The sequence below is a fragment of the Oncorhynchus nerka genome, unplaced genomic scaffold, assembly GCF_034236695.1.
Source record: "Oncorhynchus nerka isolate Pitt River unplaced genomic scaffold, Oner_Uvic_2.0 unplaced_scaffold_963, whole genome shotgun sequence".
NCBI lineage: Eukaryota > Metazoa > Chordata > Actinopteri > Salmoniformes > Salmonidae > Oncorhynchus > Oncorhynchus nerka.
In genome coordinates, this window is record NW_027040352.1 from 79903 (window position 1) to 107592 (window position 27690).

Here is a 27690-nt window from a genome sequence, read left to right on the forward strand (position 1 = left end):
ACTATATAACCTACAGGTTGGTGTAGCCTCCACTATATAACCTACTCCCACTATATAACCTACAGGTTGGTGTAGCCTCCCACTATATAACCTACAGGTTGGTGTAGCCTCCCACTATATAACCTACAGGTTGGTGTAGCCTCCCACTATATAACCTACAGGTTGGTGTAGCCTCCCACTATATAACCTACAGGTTGGTGTAGCCTCCCTATATAACCTACAGGTTGGTGTACTCCCACTATATAACCTACAGGTTGGTGTAGCCTCCCACTATATAACCTACAGGTTGGTGTAGCCTCCCACTATATAACCTACAGGTTGGTGTAGCCTCCCACTATATAACCTACAGGTTGGTGTAGCCTCCCACTATATAACCTACAGGTTGGTGTAGCCTCCCACTATATAACCTACAGGTTGGTGTAGCCTCCCACTATATAACCTACAGGTTGGTGTAGCCTCCCACTATATAACCTACAGGTTGGTGTAGCCTCCCACTATATAACCTACAGGTTGGTGTAGCCTCCCACTATATAACCTACAGGTTGGTGTAGCCTCCCACTATATAACCTACAGGTTGGTGTAGCCTCCCACTATATAACCTACAGGTTGGTGTAGCCTCCCACTATATAACCTACAGGTTGGTGTAGCCTCTAACCCTCCCACTATATAATCTACAGGTTGGTGTAGCCTCCCACTATATAACCTACAGGTTGGTGAAGCCTCCCACTATATAACCTACAGCTAACATTGTAGTTAAACTACCAGGAGGACCAGTGTTCTGGCCTACAGCTAACATTGTAGTTAAACTACCAGGAGGACCAGTGTGTTAACCTACAGCTAACATTGTAGTTACACTACCAGGAGGACCAGTGTTCTGGACTACAGCTAACATTGTAGTTAAACTACCAGGAGGACCAGTGTTCTGGACTACAGCTAACATTGTAGTTAAACTACCAGGAGGACCAGTGTTCTGGACTACAGCTAACATTGTAGTTACACTACCAGGAGGACCAGTGTTTTAACCTCCAGCTAACATTGTAGTTGATATCCTGCTGATGTTAGAACAGCGGCGTCTGGTAAGACGAGGGGGGGCGGTAAGACGAGGGGGGCGGTAAGACGAGGGGGCGGTAAGACGAGGGGGGCGGTAAGACTAGGGGGCCGGTAAGACAGGGGGGGGCTATGCATATTTGTAAACAACAGATGGTGCACGATATCTCAGGAAGTCTCGAGGTTTTGCTCGCCCGAGGTAGAGTATCTCATGAAAATCTGTAGACCACACTATTTTCATCTGCATTTTTCATAGCTAATACATGTGTCACCAGCCACTTTAACTATGGGAATTATAATATATACTGTACTCTACATCATCGACTGCATCCTTATGTAATACATGTATCACTAGCCACTTTAACTATGGGAATTGATGGGAAATGATGTAAATATATCACCAGCCACTTTAACTATGGGAATTGATGGGAAATGATGTAAATATATCACCAGCCACTTTAATAATGGGAATTGATGGGAAATGATGTAAATATATCACTAGCCACTTTAAACAATGCTACCTTATATAATGTTACTTACCCTACATTATTCATCTGATATGCATATGTATATACTGTACTCTAGATCATCGACTGCATTCTTATGTCACTAGCCACTTTAACTATGCCACTTTGTTTACTTTGTCTACATACTCATCTCATATGTATATACTGTACTCTATATCATCGACTGCATCCTTATGTAATACATGTATCACTAGCCACTTTAACTATGGGAATTGATGGGAAATGATGTAAATATATCACCAGCCACTTTAATAATGGGAATTGATGGGAAATGATGTAAATATATCACTAGCCACTTTAAACAATGCTACCTTATATAATGTTACTTACCCTACATTATTCATCTCATATGCATACGTATATACTGTACTCTACATCATCGACTGCATCCTTATGTAATACATGTATCACTAGCCACTTTAACTATGCCACTTTGTTTACTTTGTCTACATACTCATCTCATATGTATATACTGTACTCGATACCATCTACTGTATGCTGCTCTGTACCATCACTCATTCATATATCCTTATGTACATATTCCTTATCCCCTTACACTGTGTATAAGACAGTAGTTTTGGAATTGTTAGTTAGATTACTTGTTGGTTATCACTGCATTGTCGGAACTAGAAGCACAAGCATTTCGCTACACTCGCATTAACATCTGCTAACCATGTGTATGTGACAAATAAAATTTGATTTGATTGGATTTTGATTAGCTGTTGACACACCACCACAGACCGATGCTGGCACACTCAATGAGCTGTGTTCTACCATAAGAAAACAGGAAGACGCTCATCCAGAGGCGGCGCTCCTAGCAGGGAAACTTAAATCTGTTTTACCAAATTTGTATCAGCATGTGAAATGTGCAACCAGAGGGGAAAAACTCTAGACCACCTTTACTCCAGACACAGAGACGCGTACAAAGCTCTCCCTCGCCCTCCATTTGATAAATCTGACCATAATTATATCCTCCTGATTCCTGCTTACAAGCAAAAACTAAAGCAGGAAGCACCAGTGACTCGGTCAATAAGAAAGTGAAGCAGATGCTAAACTACAGGACTGTTTTGCTAGCACAGACTGGAATATGTTCCGGGATTCCTCCGATGGCATTGAGGAGTACATCATTGGCTTCATCAATAAGTGCATCGATTATGTCGTCCCCACAGTGACTATAGGTACATACCCCAACCAGAAGATATTGGTTACAGGCAACGTCCGCACTGAGCTAAAGGCTAGAGCTGCCGCTTTCAAGGAGCAGGACTCGCACCCGGAAGCGTATAAGATATCCTGCAATGCCCTCTAACGAACCATCAAACAGGCAAAGTGTCAAGATCGAATCCTACTACACCAGCTCCGATGCTAACCGGATGTGGCAGGGCTTGCAAACCATTATAGACTACAATGGGAAGTACAGCCGAGAGCTGCCCAGTGACACAAACCTACCAGACGAGCTAAACTACTTCTATGCTCGCTTCGAGGTAAATAACACTGAAACATGCATGAGAGCACCAGCTGTTCCGGACGACTGTGTGATCACGACCTTTAAACAGGTCAACATTCAAAAGGGCGCTGGGCCAGACGGATTACCAGGACGTGTACTGCGAGCATGCGCTGACCAACTGGCAAGTGTCTTCACTGACATTTTCAACCTCTCCCTGTCCGAGTCTGTAATACCAACATGTATTAAGCAGACCACCATAGTGCCTGTGCCAAAGACCATCTATGCTATTCATTGACTACAGCTCAGCATTCGACACCATAGTGCCCTCAAAGCTCATCAATAAACTAAGGACCCTGGGATTAAACACCTCCCTCTGCAACTGGATCCTGGACTTCCTGACGGGCCGTCCCCAGGTGGTGAGGGTTGTTGGAGCGAACCATTAAGGAGAGCTGAGCATTAAAAAGGTCTAGTTGCCAGGCTGAAGTAGCAAGGACATGCACATTAAGAGAAGATGACACCCAGGCCTTTTGACACCCAGGCTATGCTCTATTTTTGAAAGAGTACATTAACCAAGACCATACGTACATCTACGACAGCTGGACGTACTATGGTCAGCAGGATACAGGAAGAAAGATGGAAGCAAGATAACTGATGACTAACACGTGAAACATAAGCATGCAATGCATACATTATTTATGCAATTATGTTTAAGTAGTGAAAAGGGTTCTACCATCGTTATAACCAAAAGCAGATATGAGCGTTAGTGAGCGTGAGCTCTGAGCGTTAGTGGGCGTGAGCTCTGAGCGTTAGTGGGCGTGAGCTCTGAGCGTTAGTGGGCGTGAGCTCTGAGCGTTAGTGGGCGTGCTCTGAGCGTTAGTGGGCGTGAGCTCTGAGCGTTAGTGGGCGTGCTCTGAGCGTTAGTGGGCGTGCTCTGAGCGTTAGTGAGCGTGCTCTGAGCGTTAGTGGGCGTGCTCTGAGCGTTAGTGGGCGTGCTCTGAGCGTTAGTGGGCGTGAGCTCTGAGCGTTAGTGAGCGTGCTCTGAGCGTTAGTGGGCGTGAGCTCTGAGCGTTAGTGGGCGTGAGCTCTGAGCGTTAGTGGGCGTGAGCTCTGAGCGTTAGTGGGCGTGCTCTGAGATGAGAAGAAAATAACAAAAGGTCAAGGGAAGCTATTTTCATATAGAGGGAGGGGACTCTATACGTTATGCAAAGACAGAATCCTAGAATATGAGAGTCTCTTTCCATGGAGGGGCTCGGCCCTGTTGTGTTTGTGATAAGGTCCATGGAGGGGCTCGGCCCTGTTGTGTTTGTGATAGGGTCCATGGATGGAGGGGCTCGGCCCTGTTATGTTTGTGATAAGGTCCTTCCATGGAGGGGCTCGGCCCTGTTGTGTTTGTGATAAGGTCCATGGAGGGGCTCGGCCCTGTTGTGTTTGTGATAGGGTCCATGGAGGGGCTCGGCCCTGTTGTGTTTGTGATAGGGTCCATGGAGGGGCTCGGCCCTGTTGTGTTTGTGATAGGGTCCTTCCATGGAGGGGCTCGGCCCTGTTGTGTTTGTGATAGGGTCCTTCCATGGAGGGGCTCGGCCCTGTTGTGTTTGTGATAGGGTCCTTCCATGGAGGGGCTCGGCCCTGTTATGTTTGTGATAAGGTTCTTCCATGGAGGGGCTCGGCCCTGTTGTGTTTGTGATAAGGTCCTTCCATGGAGGGGCTCAGCCCTGTTATGTTAGTGATAGGGTCCTTCCATGGAGGGGCTCGGCCCTGTTATGTTAGTGATAGGGTCCTTCCATGGAGGGGCTCGGCCCTGTTGTGTTTGTGATAGGGTCCTTCGATGGAGGGGCTCGGCCCTGTTATGTTTGTGATAAGGTCCTTCCATGGAGGGGCTCGGCCCTGTTGTGTTTGATAGGGTCCTTCCATGGAGGGGCTCGGCCCTGTTGTGTTTGTGATAAGGTCCTTCCATGGAGGGGCTCAGCCCTGTTATGTTTGTGATAGGGTCCTTCCATGGAGGGGCTCGGCCCTGTTATGTTTGTGATAGGGTCCTTCCATGGAGGGGCTCGGCCCTGTTGTGTTTGTGATAAGGTCCTTCCATGGAGGGGCTCAGCCCTGTTATGTTAGTGATAAGGTCCTTCCATGGAGGGGCTCGGGCTTGTTATGTTAGTGATAAGGTCCTTCCATGGAGGGGCTCAGCCCTGTTATGTTTGTGATAGGGTCCTTCCATGGAGGGGCTCAGCCCTGTTGTGTTTGTGATAATGTCCTTCCATGGAGGGGTTCGGCCCTGTTATGTTAGTGATAGGGTCCTTCCATGGAGGGGCTCAGCCCTGTTATGTTAGTGATAGGGTCCTTCCATGGAGGCCCTGTTATGTTAGTGATAGGGTCCTTCCATGGAGGGGCTCAGCCCTGTTATGTTAGTGATAGGGTCCTTCCATGGAGGGGCTCAGCCCTGTTATGTTAGTGATAGGGTCCTTCCATGGAGGGGCTCAGCCCTGTTATGTTAGTGATAAGGTCCTTCCATGGAGGGGCTCAGCCCTGTTATGTTAGTGATAGGGTCCTTCCATGGAGGGGCTCAGCCCTGTTATGTTAGTGATAAGGTCCTTCCATGGAGGGGCTCAGCCCTGTTATGTTAGTGATAAGGTCCTTCCATGGAGGGGCTCAGCCCTGTTATGTTAGTGATAGGGTCCTTCCATGGAGGGGCTCAGCCCTGTTATGTTAGTGATAGGGTCCTTCCATGGAGGGGCTCAGCCCTGTTATGTTAGTGATAAGGTCCTTCCATGGAGGGGCTCAGCCCTGTTATGTTAGTGATAGGGTCCTTCCATGGAGGGGCTCAGCCCTGTTATGTTAGTGATAGGGTCCTTCCATGGAGGCCCTGTTATGTTAGTGATAAGGTCCTTCCATGGAGGCCCTGTTATGTTAGTGATAAGGTCCTTCCATGGAGGCCCTGTTATGTTAGTGATAAGGTCCTTCCATGGAGGCCCTGTTATGTTAGTGATAAGGTCCTTCCATGGAGGCCCTGTTATGTTAGTGATAAGGTCCTTCCATGGAGGGGCTCAGCCCTGTTATGTTAGTGATAGGGTCCTTCCATGGAGGGGCTCAGCCCTGTTATGTTAGTGATAAGGTCCTTCCATGGAGGGGCTCAGCCCTGTTATGTTAGTGATAGGGTCCTTCCATGGAGGGGCTCAGCCCTGTTATGTTAGTGATAAGGTCCTTCCATGGAGGGGCTCAGCCCTGTTATGTTAGTGATAGGGTCCTTCCATGGAGGGGCTCAGCCCTGTTATGTTAGTGATAGGGTCCTTCCATGGAGGCCCTGTTATGTTAGTGATAAGGTCCTTCCATGGAGGCCCTGTTATGTTAGTGATAAGGTCCTTCCATGGAGGCCCTGTTATGTTAGTGATAAGGTCCTTCCATGGAGGCCCTGTTATGTTAGTGATAAGGTCCTTCCATGGAGGCCCTGTTATGTTAGTGATAAGGTCCTTCCATGGAGGCCCTGTTATGTTAGTGATAAGGTCCTTCCATGGAGGGGCTCAGCCCTGTTATGTTAGTGATAGGGTCCTTCCATGGAGGGGCTCAGCCCTGTTATGTTAGTGATAAGGTCCTTCCATGGAGGGGCTCAGCCCTGTTATGTTAGTGATAGGGTCCTTCCATGGAGGGGCTCAGCCCTGTTATGTTAGTGATAGGGTCCTTCCATGGAGGGCTCAGCCCTGTTATGTTAGTGATAAGGTCCTTCCATGGAGGGGCTCAGCCCTGTTATGTTAGTGATAGGGTCCTTCCATGGAGGGGCTCAGCCCTGTTATGTTAGTGATAGGGTCCTTCCATGGAGGCCCTGTTATGTTAGTGATAAGGTCCTTCCATGGAGGCCCTGTTATGTTAGTGATAAGGTCCTTCCATGGAGGCCCTGTTATGTTAGTGATAAGGTCCTTCCATGGAGGCCCTGTTATGTTAGTGATAAGGTCCTTCCATGGAGGCCCTGTTATGTTAGTGATAAGGTCCTTCCATGGAGGCCCTGTTATGTTAGTGATAAGGTCCTTCCATGGAGGCCCTGTTATGTTAGTAATAAGGTCCTTCCATGGAGGCCCTGTTATGTTAGTGATAAGGTCCTTCCATGGAGGCCCTGTTATGTTAGTGATAAGGTCCTTCCATGGAGGCCCTGTTATGTTAGTGATAAGGTCCTTCCATGGAGGCCCTGTTATGTTAGTGATAGGGTCCTTCCATGGAGGCCCTGTTATGTTAGTGATAAGGTCCTTCCATGGAGGCCCTGTTATGTTAGTGATAGGGTCCTTCCATGGAGGGGCTCAGCCATGTTATGTTAGTGATAAGGTCCTTCCATGGAGGCCCTGTTATGTTAGTGATAAGGTCCTTCCATGGAGGCCCTGTTATGTTAGTGATAAGGTCCTTCCATGGAGGCCCTGTTATGTTAGTGATAAGGTCCTTCCATGGAGGCCCTGTTATGTTAGTGATAGGGTCCTTCCATGGAGGGGCTGTTATGTTAGTGATAAGGTCCTTCCATGGAGGGGCTCAGCCCTGTTATGTTAGTGATAAGGTCCTTCCATGGAGGGGCTCAGACCACTGAGACAGAACCTGGACTCGAACCCAGAATCCTTAGACCACTGAGACAGAGCCTGGACTCGAACCCAGAATCCTTAGACCACTGAGACAGAGCCTGGACTCGAACCCAGAATCCTTAGACCACTGAGACAGAGCCTGGACTCGAACCCAGAATCCTTAGACCACTGAGACAGAGCCTGGACTCGAACCCAGAATCCTTAGACCACTGAGACAGAGCCTGGACTCGAACCCAGAATCCTTAGACCACTGAGACAGAGCCTGGACTCGAACCCAGAATCCTTAGACCACTGAGACAGAGCCTGGACTCGAACCCAGAATCCTTAGACCACTGAGACAGAGCCTGGACTCGAACCCAGAATCCTTAGACCACTGAGACAGAGCCTGGACACGAACCCAGAATCCTTAGACCACTGAGACAGAGCCTGGACTCGAACCCAGAATCCTTAGACCACTGAGACAGAGCCTGGACTCGAACCCAGAATCCTTAGACCACTGAGACAGAGCCTGGACTCGAACCCAGAATCCTTAGACCACTGAGACAGAGCCTGGACTCGAACCCAGAATCCTTAGACCACTGAGACAGAGCCTGGACTCGAACCCAGAATCCTTAGACCACTGAGACAGAGCCTGGACTCGAACCCAGAATCCTTAGACCACTGAGACTGAGCCTGGACTCGAACCCAGAATCCTTAGACCACTGAGACAGAGCCTGGACTCGAACCCAGAATCCTTAGACCACTGAGACAGAGCCTGGACTCGAACCCAGAATCCTTAGACCACTGAGACAGAGCCTGGACTCGAACCCAGAATCCTTAGACCACTGAGACAGAGCCTGGACACGAACCCAGAATCCTTAGACCACTGAGACAGAGCCTGGACTCGAACCCAGAATCCTTAGACCACTGAGACAGAGCCTGGACTCGAACCCAGAATCCTTAGACCACTGAGACAGAGCCTGGACTCGAACCCAGAATCCTTAGACCACTGAGACAGAGCCTGGACTCGAACCCAGAATCCTTAGACCACTGAGACAGAGCCTGGACTCGAACCCAGAATCCTTAGACCACTGAGACAGAGCCTGGACTCGAACCCAGAATCCTTAGACCACTGAGACAGAGCCTGGACTCGAACCCAGAATCCTTAGACCACTGAGACAGAGCCTGGACTCGAACCCAGAATCCTTAGACCACTGAGACAGAGCCTGCGCCACCTGGGAGGCCCTTCGCTATTGATATTTTACTGCTGCTCTTTAACTACCTGTTACTTTTATTTCATATTTTTTTAACTGCATTTGTAAGTAAGCATTTCACTGTAAGGTTACCTGTTGTATTCGGCACATGTGACTATTAGAATTTTATGTGCAGATGAATCATTGAATGCTCATGAATTGCACTTTTCTACACTATTGTCTGTATATGTCTTGCAGTGTGTTATGTATGCACAGAGCAGCAACCAACATTTCCCCGGGGGGGGTTATCTTTAACAGGTACCGTGCTGTCCCGCTCTAATTCACCACAACCTTGAACTAATATAGGATAAATCCATGATTATTGAGCGTGACTGTTGCCAAAGACAGAAATCCCAGCTCACACTTGTAGGCGACGTCGGATATCTAAACTCATGCGCATTAACACGTTTTCGGGGCTAACTCAACTCGCGCCGAACTGCGCATGTGCAACCCGTCATCTCTAATAAGGCGCTCCTTCGATATAAAGTTGTTTTTGACGAGCATTTTAAAAAGGTATCCGTTTATTTTCACGAGGTTGGAGTAGTAAAATGTTCAACTCCTAAAGACATTGGCTGGTTGTGCCTTTAGATTTCGAGAACGTACATCTAAAGAATAATTGTTCACTTCTCTAATTTACTTCTCAAACTCCGTTCTGATCTACTTCGAAAGCGTTCCCGGAAGTCGTAAGATGTTGCGCCTCTGTGTTTTTATAAACTCTGTCGGTGTTTTCGTTTTCCCCATCCAGGCTCTATGAAAAGACAACTGGGCCGATGCACCTGAAATCAAAACGACACTCGGTAGCTTTCTTATGACTCATATTTATAGTCTCTTCTTTACCAGGAGGTACGGTAAAGAGGAACCACAACCCTTTTCCATACTGCTTTCTGATTGGGTTATTCCTATCACGTGATCCAGAAGTGAAAGGATTCTGGTTTTTCGGGAGGTAAGGAAATAAACACAACCTAATTATACTTGTGATTTTTACCTGACAAAATGTAAAAATATAAGGATATATTGTATGACTACAACGTGTTTTAACTGCACACGGTGTCGTCCTTCCCCGATGTCGACCTTCCCAGTTGTACTTGTGTAATGTCGGTGTATATCGTTTTGTGGAGGTGGGAACTGTCATGTTTGTTGTTGTTTTCCACAGTGAATCAGACCGACTGACTTAAGACACGAATAAAACGTGTATCTAAATACATTTTCCTCCTCCTTCGGCGTTATTTGGTGCAGTTAGCTAGTTAAAGAAGACATTATTAAAAGGTAACATAAACCATTGCTTGGGTGAATAGCCTGATGCGTAGTTAGGGCACACACCTTTATCTACCTAGATACGTTACTACAGCATTTTGTCATAGTCAAATGACGTTTCTGACCATTACTATAACGTTAGACTTTGACATGTAGCTAGGACATTGTCATGGAGAGAGAGCGGTCTATATTTTGTCGTCATTGTGAACGCGTCGGACCGGAGGGGGGGGTTTCCCATGGCGTCACGGTGTAATAAAGTGATCGGCGCCGGTACGTCAGTTTCACACACTTTTACACTGCTTGAGATCCAGCTAATACAGTATAATGGATTATCCCTCTAGTCTAGATTTAATGCGGTGGGTTTGATTTTTCTCTAACTTCTCAGTGGATCAGCGAGGCCTCCTATTGGCTGTGACACTGCTGAGTCAGGAAGTGGATTTTACTAAACGCATCGACAGTTTTTATGCCAGTAAAAAGTCGTATTTTTAGCACGACAGCTGTGATGGAAACAGGAAGTTTTGGTACAATTTTATAATAGTTCATCATGGTGGAATCTTTTTCTGTAGGTACATTTAATTATTCTGCGAAATGGCGGTTTGAGACCTCTTTAATTCGCAAATATTTATAACCGATTTATAACTCATTTTGGAGTCATGGGATGATATGGTGTCTCCCACTACATCATCTCCCACTACGGATCAGGAAGCGGTGCGGTTTATCAGGCTGCAGGTGAAATACATTATATGATGAACTTCACAGGGTGGTGAAAGTCATGGTGATGCTCTTCATGCCGTTTGACAAATCCAAATATTCTCACTTTTATCCATAATAATCTCATCATGTAAACAGTGTACCCGCACTGGTGGCTAGAACACACCTGACAAAACCAGACTAGGCACGTTTACCCCCCCCCCCCCCAGAAACAAGTCAGTTTGGTGAAAAAAACACATATTTTCTTTATGCAGAATTTAGAATATGCACTTTAAAATCTGCCAACAATTTGGATTGGAAATATCTATTCAATATTTACCAGAAATGATTGATATTTGAAGTACACAGAATGCATGTTATTATGACCATAGCTACAACAGTCATGATACTAATTGACAGTTACTGTTTCAGGGTTGCTATGACCTAATGTTGCTCTCTTCATCTACTGTATGAGTGACCCAGGACCACTGCTAGCTCTGGTCCTTGGCGTTATAGTGCAGATTGCTAACGTTGAGCCTCACTAACACCCTGGACCAGAGCTAGTTGTGTCAATATGTCATTCCCCTTAGTGTGCTGTCTGAATGTGCTGGTTTGTTCTCCATTACAGGTGAACCTGAAGCCATCATCATGCAGAGCACAGCCAACTACCTGTGGCTCATCTCAGACCTGCTGGGCCAGGGAGCTACAGCTAACGTCTACCGTGGCAGACACAAGGTACAGGGCTAACACTAACATCTACCGTGGCAGACACAAGGTACAGGGCTAACATCTACCGTGGCAGACACAAGGTACAGGGCTAACACTAACATCTACCGTGGCAGACACAAGGTACAGGGCTAACACGCTAACGTCTACCGTGGCAGACACAAGGTACAGGGCTAACATCTACCGTGGCAGACACAAGGTACAGGGCTAACACTAACATCTACCGTGGCAGACACAAGGTACAGGGCTAACATCTACCGTGGCAGACACAAGGTACAGGGCTAACACGCTAACATCTACCGTGGCAGACACAAAGTACAGGGCTAACACTAACATCTACCGTGGCAGACACAAAGTACAGGGCTAACACGCTAACATCTACCGTGGCAGACACAAGGTACAGGGCTAACACTAACATCTACCGTGGCAGACACAAGGTACAGGGCTAACATCTACCGTGGCAGACACAAGGTACAGGGCTAACACTAACATCTACCGTGGCAGACACAAGGTACAGGGCTAACACTAACATCTACCGTGGCAGACACAAAGTACAGGGCTAACATCTACCGTGGCAGACACAAAGTACAGGGCTAACACTAACATCTACCGTGGCAGACACAAAGTACAGGGCTAACATCTACCGTGGCAGACACAAGGTACAGGGCTAACACGCTAACATCTACCGTGGCAGACACAAGGTACAGGGCTAACACGCTAACATCTACCGTGGCAGACACAAGGTACAGGGCTAACACTAACATCTACCGTGGTAGACACAAAGTACAGGGCTAACACTAACATCTACCGTGGCAGACACAAGGTACAGGGCTAACACGCTAACATCTACCGTGGCAGACACAAGGTACAGGGCTAACACTAACATCTACCGTGGCAGACACAAGGTACAGGGCTAACATCTACCGTGGCAGACACAAGGTACAGGGCTAACACGCTAACATCTACCGTGGCAGACACAAAGTACAGGGCTAACACTAACATCTACCGTGGCAGACACAAAGTACAGGGCTAACACGCTAACATCTACCGTGGCAGACACAAGGTACAGGGCTAACACTAACATCTACCGTGGCAGACACAAGGTACAGGGCTAACATCTACCGTGGCAGACACAAGGTACAGGGCTAACACTAACATCTACCGTGGCAGACACAAGGTACAGGGCTAACACTAACATCTACCGTGGCAGACACAAAGTACAGGGCTAACATCTACCGTGGCAGACACAAAGTACAGGGCTAACACTAACATCTACCGTGGCAGACACAAAGTACAGGGCTAACATCTACCGTGGCAGACACAAGGTACAGGGCTACACGCTAACATCTACCGTGGCAGACACAAGGTACAGGGCTAACACGCTAACATCTACCGTGGCAGACACAAGGTACAGGGCTAACACTAACATCTACCGTGGCAGACACAAAGTACAGGGCTAACACTAACATCTACCGTGGCAGACACAAGGTACAGGGCTAACACGCTAACATCTACCGTGGCAGACACAAGGTACAGGGCTAACATCTACCGTGGCAGACACAATGTACAGGGCTAACATCTACCGTGGCAGACACAAGGTACAGGGCTAACATCTACCGTGGCAGACACAAAGTACAGGGCTAACACTAACATCTACCGTGGCAGACACAAGGTACAGGGCTAACACACTAACATCTACCGTGGCAGACACAAGGTACAGGGCTAACACACTAACATCTACCGTGGCAGACACAAGGTACAGGGCTAACACTAACATCTACCGTGGCAGACACAAGGTACAGGGCTAACATCTACCGTGGCAGACACAAGGTACAGGGCTAACATCTACCGTGGCAGACACAATGTACAGGGCTAACATCTACCGTGGCAGACACAAGGTACAGGGCTAACACCTACCGTGGCAGACACAAGGTACAGGGCTAACACTAACATCTACCGTGGCAGACACAAGGTACAGGGCTAACACTAACATCTACCGTGGCAGACACAAAGTACAGGGCTAACACTAACATCTACCGTGGCAGACACAAGGTACAGGGCTAACATCTACCGTGGCAGACACAAGGTACAGGGCTAACACTAACATCTACCGTGGCAGACACAAGGTACAGGGCTAACACTAACATCTACCGTGGCAGACACAAGGTACAGGGCTAACATCTACCGTGGCAGACACAAGGTACAGGGCTAACACTAACATCTACCGTGGCAGACACAAGGTACAGGGCTAACACTAACATCTACCGTGGCAGACAAGGTACAGGGCTAACATCTACCGTGGCAGACACAAGGTACAGGGCTAACACTAACATCTACCGTGGCAGACACAAGGTACAGGGCTAACACTAACATCTACCGTGGCAGACACAAGGTACAGGGCTAACATCTACCGTGGCAGACACAAGGTACAGGGCTAACACTAACATCTACCGTGGCAGACACAAGGTACAGGGCTAACATCTACCGTGGCAGACACAATGTACAGGGCTAACACTAACATCTACCGTGGCAGACACAAGGTACAGGGCTAACATCTACCGTGGCAGACACAATGTACAGGGCTAACACTAACATCTACCGTGGCAGACACAAGGTACAGGGCTAACATCTACCGTGGCAGACACAAGGTACAGGGCTAACATCTACCGTGGCAGACACAATGTACAGGGCTAACACTAACATCTACCGTGGCAGACACAAGGTACAGGACTAACATCTACCGTGGCAGACACAAGGTACAGGGCTAACACTAACATCTACCGTGGCAGACACAAGGTACAGGGCTAACACTAACATCTACCGTGGCAGACACAAGGTACAGGGCTAACACGCTAACATCTACCGTGGCAGACACAAGGTACAGGGCTAACACGCTAACATCTACCGTGGCAGACACAAAGTACAGGGCTAACACTAACATCTACCGTGGCAGACACAAAGTACAGGGCTAACACGCTAACATCTACCGTGGCAGACACAAGGTACAGGGCTAACACTAACATCTACCGTGGCAGACACAAGGTACAGGGCTAACATCTACCGTGGCAGACACAAGGTACAGGGCTAACACTAACATCTACCGTGGCAGACACAAGGTACAGGGCTAACACTAACATCTACCGTGGCAGACACAAAGTACAGGGCTAACATCTACCGTGGCAGACACAAAGTACAGGGCTAACATCTACCGTGGCAGACACAAGGTACAGGGCTAACACGCTAACATCTACCGTGGCAGACACAAGGTACAGGGCTAACACGCTAACATCTACCGTGGCAGACACAAGGTACAGGGCTAACACTAACATCTACCGTGGTAGACACAAAGTACAGGGCTAACACTAACATCTACCGTGGCAGACACAAGGTACAGGGCTAACACGCTAACATCTACCGTGGCAGACACAAGGTACAGGGCTAACACTAACATCTACCGTGGCAGACACAAGGTACAGGGCTAACATCTACCGTGGCAGACACAAGGTACAGGGCTAACACGCTAACATCTACCGTGGCAGACACAAAGTACAGGGCTAACACTAACATCTACCGTGGCAGACACAAAGTACAGGGCTAACACGCTAACATCTACCGTGGCAGACACAAGGTACAGGGCTAACACTAACATCTACCGTGGCAGACACAAGGTACAGGGCTAACATCTACCGTGGCAGACACAAGGTACAGGGCTAACACTAACATCTACCGTGGCAGACACAAGGTACAGGGCTAACACTAACATCTACCGTGGCAGACACAAAGTACAGGGCTAACATCTACCGTGGCAGACACAAAGTACAGGGCTAACACTAACATCTACCGTGGCAGACACAAAGTACAGGGCTAACATCTACCGTGGCAGACACAAGGTACAGGGCTAACACGCTAACATCTACCGTGGCAGACACAAGGTACAGGGCTAACACGCTAACATCTACCGTGGCAGACACAAGGTACAGGGCTAACACTAACATCTACCGTGGCAGACACAAAGTACAGGGCTAACACTAACATCTACCGTGGCAGACACAAGGTACAGGGCTAACACGCTAACATCTACCGTGGCAGACACAAGGTACAGGGCTAACATCTACCGTGGCAGACACAATGTACAGGCTAACATCTACCGTGGCAGACACAAGGTACAGGGCTAACACTAACATCTACCGTGGCAGACACAAGGTACAGGGCTAACACACTAACATCTACCGTGGCAGACACAAGGTACAGGGCTAACACACTAACATCTACCGTGGCAGACACAAGGTACAGGGCTAACACTAACATCTACCGTGGCAGACACAAGGTACAGGGCTAACATCTACCGTGGCAGACACAAGGTACAGGGCTAACATCTACCGTGGCAGACACAATGTACAGGGCTAACATCTACCGTGGCAGACACAAGGTACAGGGCTAACATCTACCGTGGCAGACACAAAGTACAGGGCTAACACTAACATCTACCGTGGCAGACACAAGGTACAGGGCTAACACTAACATCTACCGTGGCAGACACAAAGTACAGGGCTAACACTAACATCTACCGTGGCAGACACAAGGTACAGGGCTAACATCTACCGTGGCAGACACAAGGTACAGGGCTAACACTAACATCTACCGTGGCAGACACAAGGTACAGGGCTAACACTAACATCTACCGTGGCAGACACAAGGTACAGGGCTAACATCTACCGTGGCAGACACAAGGTACAGGGCTAACACTAACATCTACCGTGGCAGACACAAGGTACAGGGCTAACACTAACATCTACCGTGGCAGACACAAGGTACAGGGCTAACATCTACCGTGGCAGACACAAGGTACAGGGCTAACACTAACATCTACCGTGGCAGACACAAGGTACAGGGCTAACACTAACATCTACCGTGGCAGACACAAGGTACAGGGCTAACATCTACCGTGGCAGACACAAGGTACAGGGCTAACACTAACATCTACCGTGGCAGACACAAGGTACAGGGCTAACATCTACCGTGGCAGACACAAGGTACAGGGCTAACATCTACCGTGGCAGACACAATGTACAGGGCTAACACTAACATCTACCGTGGCAGACACAAGGTACAGGGCTAACATCTACCGTGGCAGACACAAGGTACAGGGCTAACATCTACCGTGGCAGACACAATGTACAGGGCTAACACTAACATCTACCGTGGCAGACACAAGGTACAGGACTAACATCTACCGTGGCAGACACAAGGTACAGGGCTAACACTAACATCTACCGTGGCAGACACAAGGTACAGGGCTAACACTAACATCTACCGTGGCAGACACAAGGTACAGGGCTAACATCTACCGTGGCAGACACAAGGTACAGGGCTAACATCTACCGTGGCAGACACAAGGTACAGGGCTAACATCTACCGTGGCAGACACAAGGTACAGGGCTAACATCTACCGTGGCAGACACAAGGTACAGGGCTAACATCTACCGTGGCAGACACAAGGTACAGGACTGGTCAGATAATTTTCCAATCTGTTTAAAGGCACAGTCAACAAAGTGAATGTAAACTTCTGACCCACTGGAATTGTGATACAGTGAATTATAAGTGAAATAATCTGTCTGTAAACAATTGTTGGAAATGTGACTTGTGTCATGCACAAAGTAGATGTCCTAACTGACTTGCCAACACTATAGTTTGTTAACAAGCAATATGTGGAGTGGTTGAAAAACGAGTTTTAATGACTCCAACCTAAGTGTATGTAAACTTTTGACTTCAACTGTATCTATGGGCAGCACTGAGGGAGGGGTGGGGACTGTAACTGGGGGAGGAGGGGAGGGGGGCTGTAACTAAGGGGAGGAGGGAGGGGGGGGGCTGTAACTATGGGGGGAGGAGGGAGGGGGGGCTGTAACTAAGGGGAGGAGGGAGGGGGGGGGGCTGTAACTGAGGGGAGGAGGGAGGGGTGGGGACTGTAACTGGGGGGGGCTGTAACTGAGGGGGACATCTTGGCAGTCTCTCCACCAAGCATCTTGGCAGGATGCAAGAGCAGAAGTGTAGTGTTGTTTTAGTTGTTGACATGTAGGCCGAACAGGAAGTCTAATATAGTACTGTTGTTCACTGTCTGTTGTCTCACTAACTCGCCATTTTGAGACGTTTCACCAACTGTTCATGTCTCAGAGGGTTATGGTTGTCTGCTCAGCCATATCAGTCTAAGCTAGCGTGCTAACCCTTCTCTCTCCACAGGGGCTTTCCCTTCTGTCTCCACAGGGGCTTTCCCAGGTCTCTCTAGACTAGAGGGAGGATGCCAACACATATTAGGATGGGTCTGGACATGTCTTTGTGTTTGGTTCTGTCTGTTTGATTCTGACAGAATGAACATCTATGGCACTTTATGAACTGTCTCACTAGGGCTGTGTCCCTGAAGGACTGTCTCACTAGGGCTGTGTCCCTGAAGGACTGTCTCACTAGGGCTGTGTCCCTGAAGGACTGTCTCACTAGGGCTGTGTCCCTGAAGGACTGTCTCACTAGGGCTGTGTCCCTGAAGGACTGTCTCACTAGGGCTGTGTCCCTGATGGACTGTCTCACTAGGGCTGTGTCCCTGAAGGACTGTCTCACTAGGGCTGTGTCCCTGATGGACTGTCTCACTAGGGCTGTGTCCCTGATGGACTGTCTCACTAGGGCTGTGTCCCTGATGGACTGTCTCACTAGGGCTGTGTCCCTGAAGGACTGTCTCACTAGGGCTGTGTCCCTGAAGGACTGTCTCACTAGGGCTGTGTCCCTGAAGGACTGTCTCACTAGGGCTGTGTCCCTGAAGGACTGTCTCACTAGGGCTGTGTCCCTGAAGCACTGTCTCACTAGGACTGTGTCCCTGATGGACTGTCTCACTAGGGCTGTGTCCCTGATGGACTGTCTCACTAGGGCTGTGTCCCTGAAGGACTGTCTCACTAGGGCTGTGTCCCTGAAGGACTGTCTCACTAGGACTGTGTCCCTGAAGGACTGTCTCACTAGGGCTGTGTCCCTGAAGCACTGTCTCACTAGGGCTGTGTCCCTGAAGGACTGTCTCACTAGGGCTGTGTCCCTGAAGGACTGTCTCACTAGGGCTGTGTCCCTGAAGGACTGTCTCACTAGGGCTGTGTCCCTGAAGGACTGTCTCACTAGGGCTGTGTCCCTGAAGGACTGTCTCACTAGGGCTGTGTCCCTGATGGACTGTCTCACTAGGGCTGTGTCCCTGATGGACTGTCTCACTAGGGCTGTGTCCCTGATGGACTGTCTCACTAGGGCTGTGTCCCTGATGGACTGTCTCACTAGGGCTGTGTCCCTGATGGACTGTCTCACTAGGGCTGTGTCCCTGATGGACTGTCTCACTAGGGCTGTGTCCCTGATGGACTGTCTCACTAGGGCTGTGTCCCTGATAGACTGTCTCACTAGGGCTGTGTCCCTGAAGGACTGTCTCACTAGGGCTGTGTCCCTGAAGGACTGTCTCACTAGGGCTGTGTCCCTGATGGACTGTCTCACTAGGGCTGTGTCCCTGATGGGACCTGATGGACTGTCTCACTAGGGCTGCGTCCCTGAAGGACTGTCTCACTAGGGCTGTGTCCCTGAAGGACTGTCTCACTAGGGCTGTGTCCCTGAAGGACTGTCTCACTAGGGCTGTGTCCCTGATGGACTGTCTCACTATGGCTGTGTCCCTGAAGGACTGTCTCACTAGGGCTGTGTCCCTGAAGCACTGTATCACTAGGGCTGTGTCCCTGAAGGACTGTCTCACTAGGGCTGTGTCCCTGAAGGACTGTCTCACTAGGGCTGTGTCCCTGAAGGACTGTCTCACTAGGGCTGTGTCCCTGAAGGACTGTCTCACTAGGGCTGTGTCCCTGAAGCACTGTCTCACTAGGGCTGTGTCCCTGAAGGACTGTCTCACTAGGGCTGTGTCCCTGAAGGACTGTCTCACTAGGGCTGTGTCCCTGAAGGACTGTCTCACTAGGGCTGTGTCCCTGAAGGACTGTCTCACTAGGGCTGTGTCCCTGAAGGACTGTCTCACTAGGGCTGTGTCCCTGATGGACTGTCTCACTAGGGCTGTGTCCCTGATGGACTGTCTCACTAGGGCTGTGTCCCTGATGGACTGTCTCACTAGGGCTGTGTCCCTGATGGACTGTCTCACTAGGGCTGTGTCCCTGATGGACTGTCTCACTAGGGCTGTGTCCCTGAAGGACTGTCTCACTAGGGCTGTGTCCCTGATGGACTGTCTCACTAGGGCTGTGTCCCTGATGGACTGTCTCACTAGGGCTGTGTCCCTGATGGGACCTGATGGACTGTCTCACTAGGGCTGTGTCCCTGAAGGACTGTCTCACTAGGGCTGTGTCCCTGAAGGACTGTCTCACTAGGGCTGTGTCCCTGAAGGACTGTCTCACTAGGGCTGTGTCCCTGAAGGACTGTCTCACTAGGGCTGTGTCCCTGATGGACTGTCTCACTATGGCTGTGTCCCTGAAGGACTGTCTCACTAGGGCTGTGTCCCTGAAGCACTGTATCACTAGGGCTGTGTCCCTGAAGGACTGTCTCACTAGGGCTGTGTCCCTGAAGGACTGTCTCACTAGGGCTGTGTCCCTGAAGGACTGTCTCACTAGGGCTGTGTCCCTGAAGGACTGTCTCACTAGGGCTGTGTCCCTGAAGGACTGTCTCACTAGGGCTGTGTCCCTGAAGGACTGTCTCACTAGGGCTGTGTCCCTGAAGGACTGTCTCACTAGGGCTGTGTCCCTGATGGACTGTCTCACTAGGGCTGTGTCCCTGATGGACTGTCTCACTAGGGCTGTGTCCCTGATGGACTGTCTCACTAGGGCTGTGTCCCTGATGGACTGTCTCACTAGGGCTGTGTCCCTGAAGGACTGTCTCACTAGGGCTGTGTCCCTGAAGGACTGTCTCACTAGGGCTGTGTCCCTGATGGACTGTCTCACTAGGGCTGTGTCCCTGATGGACTGTCTCACTAGGGCTGTGTCCCTGATGGGACCTGATGGACTGTCTCACTAGGGCTGTGTCCCTGATGGACTGTCTCACTAGGGCTGTGTGCCTGAAGGACTGTCTCACTAGGGCTGTGTCCCTGATGGGACCTGATGGACTGTCTCACTAGGGCTGTGTCCCTGAAGGACTGTCTCACTAGGGCTGTGTCCCTGAAGGACTGTCTCACTAGGGCTGTGTCCCTGATGGGACCTGATGGACTGTCTCACTAGGGCTGTGTCCCTGATGGACTGTCTCACTAGGACTGTGTCCCTGATGGACTGTCTCACTAGGGCTGTGTCCCTGAAGGACTGTCTCACTAGGGCTGTGTCCCTGAAGGACTGTCTCACTAGGGCTGTGTCCCTGATGGACTGTCTCACTAGGGCTGTGTCCCTGATGGACTGTCTCACTAGGGCTGTGTCCCTGAAGGACTGTCTCACTAGGGCTGTGTCCCTGATGGACTGTCTCACTAGGGCTGTGTCCCTGATGGACTGTCTCACTTGGGCTGTGTCCCTGATGGACTGTCTCACTAGGGCTGTGTCCCTGATGGACTGTCTCACTAGGGCTGTGTCCCTGATGGACTGTCTCACTAGGGCTGTGTCCCTGAAGGACTGTCTCACTAGGGCTGTGTCCCTGATGGACTGTCTCACTAGGGCTGTGTCCCTGATGGACTGTCTCACTAGGGCTGTGTCCCTGATGGGACCTGATGGACTGTCTCACTAGGGCTGTGTCCCTGATGAACTGTCTCACTAGGACTGTGTCCCTGATGGACTATCTCACTAGGGCTGTGTCCCTGATGGACTGTCTCACTAGGACTGTGTCCCTGAAGGACTGTCTCACTAGGGCTGTGTCCCTGATGGACTGTCTCACTAGGGCTTTGTCCCTGATGGACTGTCTCACTAGGGCTGTGTCCCTGAAGGACTGTCTCACTAGGGCTGTGTCCCTGAAGGACTGTCTCACTAGGGCTGTGTCCCTGATGGACTGTCTCACTAGGGCTGTGTCCCTGATGGACTGTCTCACTAGGGCTGTGTCCCTGATGGACTGTCTCACTAGGGCTGTGTCCCTGATGGGACCTGATGGACTGTCTCACTAGGGCTGTGTCCCTGATGGACTGTCTCACTAGGGCTGTGTCCCTGAAGGACTGTCTCACTAGGGCTGTGTCCCTGATGGGACCTGATGGACTGTCTCACTAGGGCTGTGTCCCTGAAGGACTGTCTCACTAGGGCTGTGTCCCTGAAGGACTGTCTCACTAGGGCTGTGTCCCTGAAGGACTGTCTCACTAGGGCTGTGTCCCTGATGGGACCTGATGGACTGTCTCACTAGGGCTGTGTCCCTGATGGACTGTCTCACTAGGACTGTGTCCCTGATGGACTGTCTCACTAGGGCTGTGTCCCTGAAGGACTGTCTCACTAGGGCTGTGTCCCTGAAGGACTGTCTCACTAGGGCTGTGTCCCTGATGGACTGTCTCACTAGGGCTGTGTCCCTGATGGACTGTCTCACTAGGGCTGTGTCCCTGATGGACTGTCTCACTAGGGCTGTGTCCCTGAAGGACTGTCTCACTAGGGCTGTGTCCCTGATGGACTGTCTCACTAGGGCTGTGTCCCTGATGGACTGTCTCACTAGGGCTGTGTCCCTGATGGACTGTCTCACTAGGGCTGTGTCCCTGATGGACTGTCTCACTAGGGCTGTGTCCCTGAAGGACTGTCTCACTAGGGCTGTGTCCCTGATGGACTGTCTCACTAGGGCTGTGTCCCTGATGGACTGTCTCACTAGGGCTGTGTCCCTGATGGACTGTCTCACTAGGGCTGTGTCCCTGATGGGACCTGATGGACTGTCTCACTAGGGCTGTGTCCCTGATGAACTGTCTCACTAGGACTGTGTCCCTGATGGACTATCTCACTAGGGCTGTGTCCCTGATGGACTGTCTCACTAGGACTGTGTCCCTGAAGGACTGTCTCACTAGGGCTGTGTCCCTGATGGACTGTCTCACTAGGGCTGTGTCCCTGATGGACTGTCTCACTAGGGCTGTGTCCCTGAAGGACTGTCTCACTAGGACTGTGTCCCTGATGGACTGTCTCACTAGGGCTGTGTCCCTGATGGACTGTCTCACTAGGGCTGTGTCCCTGATGGACTGTCTCACTAGGGCTGTGTCCCTGATGGACTGTCTCACTAGGGCTGTGTCCCTGATGGACTGTCTCACTAGGGCTGTGTCCCTGATGGACTGTCTCACTAGGGCTGTGTCCCTGATGGACTGTCTCACTAGGGCTGTGTCCCTGATGGACTGTCTCACTAGGGCTGTGTCCCTGATGGACTGTCTCACTAGGGCTGTGTCCCTGATGGGACCTGATGGACTGTCTCACTAGGGCTGTGTCCCTGATGAACTGTCTCACTAGGACTGTGTCCCTGATGGACTATCTTACTAGGGCTGTGTCCCTGATGGACTGTCTCACTAGGACTGTGTCCCTGAAGGACTGTCTCACTAGGGCTGTGTCCCTGATGGACTGTCTCACTAGGGCTGTGTCCCTGATGGACTGTCTCACTAGGGCTGTGTCCCTGATGGACTGTCTCACTAGGGCTGTGTCCCTGAAGGACTGTCTCACTAGGACTGTGTCCCTGATGGACTGTCTCACTAGGGCTGTGTCCCTGATGGACTGTCTCACTAGGGCTGTGTCCCTGATGGACTGTCTCACTAGGGCTGTGTCCCTGATGTACTGTCTCACTAGGGCTGTGTCCCTGATGGGACCTGATGGACTGTCTCACTAGGGCTGTGTCCCTGATGGGACCTGATGGACTGTCTCACTAGGGCTGTGTCCCTAATGGCAACCTATTCCCTAGATACGGGACGGCAGGGTAGCCTAGTGGTTATAACATTGGGTCAGTAACCTAAAGGTTGCTAGATTGAATCCCCAAATTGACAAGGTATAAATCTGTCGTTCTGCCCCTGAACAAGGCAGTTAACCCACTGTTCCTAGACCAGTTAACCCACCGTTCCTAGACCAGTTCACCCACTGTTCCTAGACCAGTTAACCCACCGTTCCTAGACCAGTTAACCCACCGTTCCTAGACCAGTTAACCCACCGTTCCTAGACCAGTTAACCCACCGTTCCTAGACCAGTTAACCTACTGTTCCTAGACCAGTTAACCCACCGTTCTTAGACCAGTTAACCCACCGTTCCTAGACCAGTTAACCCACCGTTCCTAGACCAGTTAACCCCCTGTTCCTAGACCAGTTAACCCACTGTTCCTAGACCAGTTAACCCACTGTTCCTAGACCAGTTAACCCACTGTTCCTAGACCAGTTAACCCATTGTTCCTAGACCAGTTAACCCACCGTTCCTAGACCAGTTAACCCACCGTTCCTAGACCAGTTAACCCACCGTTCCTAGACCAGTTAACCCACCGTTCCTAGACCAGTTAACCCATCGTTCCTAGACCAGTTAACCCACCGTTCCTAGACCAGTTAACCCACCGTTCCTAGACCAGTTAACCCACCGTTCCTAGACCAGTTAACCCACCGTTCCTAGACCAGTTAACCCACCGTTCCTAGACCAGTTAACCCACCGTTCCTAGACCAGTTAACCCACCGTTCCTAGACCAGTTAACCCACCGTTCCTAGACCAGTTAACCCACCGTTCCTAGACCAGTTAACCCACCGTTCCTAGACCAGTTAACCCACCGTTCCTAGACCAGTTAACCCACCGTTCCTAGACCAGTTAACCCACTGTTCCTAGACCAGTTAACCCACTGTTCCTAGACCAGTTAACCCACTGTTCCTAGACCAGTTAACCCACTGTTCCTAGACCAGTTAGTTAACCCCCTGTTCCTAGACCAGTTAACCCACCGTTCCTAGACCAGTTAACCCACTGTTCCTAGACCAGTTAACCCACTGTTCCTAGACCAGTTAACCCACTGTTCCTAGACCAGTTAACCCACTGTTCCTAGACCAGTTAACCCACCACCGTTCCTAGACCAGTTAACCCACCACCGTTCCTAGACCAGTTAACCCACCACCGTTCCTAGACCAGTTAACCCACCACCGTTCCTAGACCAGTTAACCCACCACCGTTCCTAGACCAGTTAACCCACCACCGTTCCTAGACCAGTTAACCCACCACCGTTCCTAGACCAGTTAACCCACCACCGTTCCTAGACCAGTTAACCCACCACCGTTCCTAGACCAGTTAACCCACCACCGTTCCTAGACCAGTTAACCCACCACCGTTCCTAGACCAGTTAACCCACCACCGTTCCTAGACCAGTTAACCCACCACCGTTCCTAGACCAGTTAACCCACCACCGTTCCTAGACCAGTTAACCCACCACCGTTCCTAGACCAGTTAACCCACCACCGTTCCTAGACCAGTTAACCCACCACCGTTCCTAGACCAGTTAACCCACCACCGTTCCTAGACCAGTTAACCCACCACCGTTCCTAGACCAGTTAACCCACCGCTCCTAGACCAGTTAACCCACCGCTCCTAGACCAGTTAACCCACCGTTCCTAGACCAGTTAACCCACTGTTCCTAGACCAGCTAACCCACCGTTCCTAGACCAGCTAACCCACCGTTCCTAGACCAGTTAACCCACCGTTCCTAGACCAGTTAACCCACCGTTCCTAGACCAGTTAACCCACCGTTCCTAGACCAGTTAACCCACCGTTCCTAGACCAGTTAACCCACCGTTCCTAGACCAGTTAACCCACCGTAGACCAGTTAACCCCTAGACCAGTTAACCCACCGTTCCTAGACCAGTTAACCCACCGTTCCTAGACCAGTTAACCCACCGTTCCTAGACCAGTTAGTTAACCCCCTGTTCATAGACCAGTTAACCCACCGTTCCTAGACCAGTTAACCCACCGTTCCTAGACCAGTTAACCCACCGTTCCTAGACCAGTTAACCCACCGTTCCTAGACCAGTTAACCCACCGTTCCTAGACCAGTTAACCCACCGTTCCTAGACCAGTTAACCCACCGTTCCTAGACCAGTTAACCCACCGTTCCTAGACCAGTTAACCCACTGTTCCTAGACCAGTTAACCCACCACCGTTCCTAGACCAGTTAACCCACCACCGTTCCTAGACCAGTTAACCCACCACCGTTCCTAGACCAGTTAACCCACCACCGTTCCTAGACCAGTTAACCCACCACCGTTCCTAGACCAGTTAACCCACCACCGTTCCTAGACCAGTTAACCCACCACCGTTCCTAGACCAGTTAACCCACCACCGTTCCTAGACCAGTTAACCCACCACCGTTCCTAGACCAGTTAACCCACCACCGTTCCTAGACCAGTTAACCCACCACCGTTCCTAGACCAGTTAACCCACCACCGTTCCTAGACCAGTTAACCCACCACCGTTCCTAGACCAGTTAACCCACCACCGTTCCTAGACCAGTTAACCCACCACCGTTCCTAGACCAGTTAACCCACCACCGTTCCTAGACCAGTTAACCCACCACCGTTCCTAGACCAGTTAACCCACCACCGTTCCTAGACCAGTTAACCCACCGTTCCTAGGCCAGTTAACCCACTGTTCCTAGACCAGTTAACCCACCGTTCCTAGACCAGTTAACCCACCACCGTTCCTAGACCAGTTAACCCACCACCGTTCCTAGACCAGTTAACCCACCGTTCCTAGACCAGTTAACCCACTGCTCCTAGACCAGTTAACCCACTGTTCCTAGACCAGTTAACCCACTGTTCCTAGACCAGTTAACCCACTGTTCCTAGACCAGTTAACCCACTGTTCCTAGACCAGTTAACCCACTGTTCCTAGACCAGTTAACCCACTGTTCCTAGACCAGTTAACCCCACTGTTCCTAGACCAGTTAACCCACTGTTCCTAGACCAGTTAACCCACTGTTCCTAGACCAGTTAACCCACTGTTCCTAGACCAGTTAACCCACTGTTCCTAGACCAGTTAACCCACCGTTCCTAGACCAGTTAACCCACCGTTCCTAGACCAGTTAACCCACTGTTCCTAGACCAGTTAACCCACCGTTCCTAGACCAGTTAACCCACCGTTCCTAGACCAGTTAACCCACTGTTCCTAGACCAGTTAACCCACTGTTCCTAGACCAGTTAACCCACCGTTCCTAGACCAGCTAACCCACCGTTCCTAGACCAGTTAACCCACTGTTCCTAGACCAGTTAACCCACTGTTCCTAGACCAGTTAACCCACCGTTCCTAGACCAGTTAACCCACCGTTCCTAGACCAGTTAACCCACCGTTCCTAGACCAGTTAACCCACTGTTCCTAGACCAGTTAACCCAGCGTTCCTAGACCAGCTAACCCACCGTTCCTAGACCAGTTAACCCACCGTTCCCAGACCAGTTAACCCACCGTTCCCCGGGAGGCAGTCATTGTAAATAAGAATTTGTTCTTAACTGCCTTGCTTAAATTAAGGTCAAATAAAAAATACAGTATATATACAGCAGTATGTGGACACCCACATCAAATGAGTGGATTCTACTATTTCAACCCGTTCTTTCGGCGGACTACGCTTCCTGCCAGAATGCATAGTGCCAGCTGTAATGTTTGGTGGAGGAGGAATAATGGTCTGGGGCTGTTTTTCATGGTTCAGACCCCTTAGTTCCAGTGAAGGGAAATCTTAACGCTACAGAATACAATGACATTCTAGAAGATTCTGTGCTTCCATCTTTGTGGCAACCGTTTGGGGAAGTCCCCTTCCTTGCTTTGTGCCCGAGGAAATGGTTTTTGACATCGGTGTGGAAGAACTTGACTGGCATGCACAGAGCCCTGACCTCAACCTCATCGGACACCTTCGGGATTAATTGGAACTCTGACTGTGAGGTCGGGCGATTAGGCCTGGCTCGCAGCCTAATCGCCCCCACCTCACTAATGCTCTTGTGGCTGAAAACACACCTGTATATAACACTGTGTTCTGTAACACCAGAAAACACACCTGTATATAACACTGTGTTCTGTAACACCAGAAAACACACCTGTATTTAACACTGTGTTCTGTAACACCTGAAAACACACCTATATATAAAACTGTGTGTTCTGTAACACCTGAAAACACACCTGTATATAACACTGTGTTCTGTAACACCAGAAAACACACCTGTATATAACACTGTGTTCTGTAACACCTGAAAACACACCTGTATATAACACTGTGTTCTGTAACACCAGAAAACACACCTGTATTTAATACTGTGTGTTCTGTAACACCTGAAAACACACCTGTATATAAAACTGTGTGTTCTGTAACAC

The 27690-nt window shown here is 50.0% G+C and overlaps 1 protein-coding gene across 3 annotated transcripts in view; it reads left to right on the forward strand.

Moving 5' to 3' along the window:
• Positions 1-9665: 9665 nt before the first annotated feature.
• The window catches only part of tbk1 (TANK-binding kinase 1), a 79768-nt gene continuing 61743 nt past the window's right edge, over positions 9666-27690 (forward strand). Inside the window, exons 1-2 of one of the 3 annotated variants that reach the window (XM_065016583.1) lie at positions 9666-9743; positions 11373-11479. In XM_065016583.1, the coding sequence (XP_064872655.1) occupies positions 11393-11479 (87 nt within the window). In that variant the 5' untranslated portion in view covers positions 9666-9743; positions 11373-11392. Of the gene's footprint in view, positions 9744-10761; positions 10784-11372; positions 11480-11614; positions 11636-27690 lie in introns of those variants that run through there. The other 2 variants (XM_065016584.1, XM_065016585.1) reach the window with 2 other exon arrangements.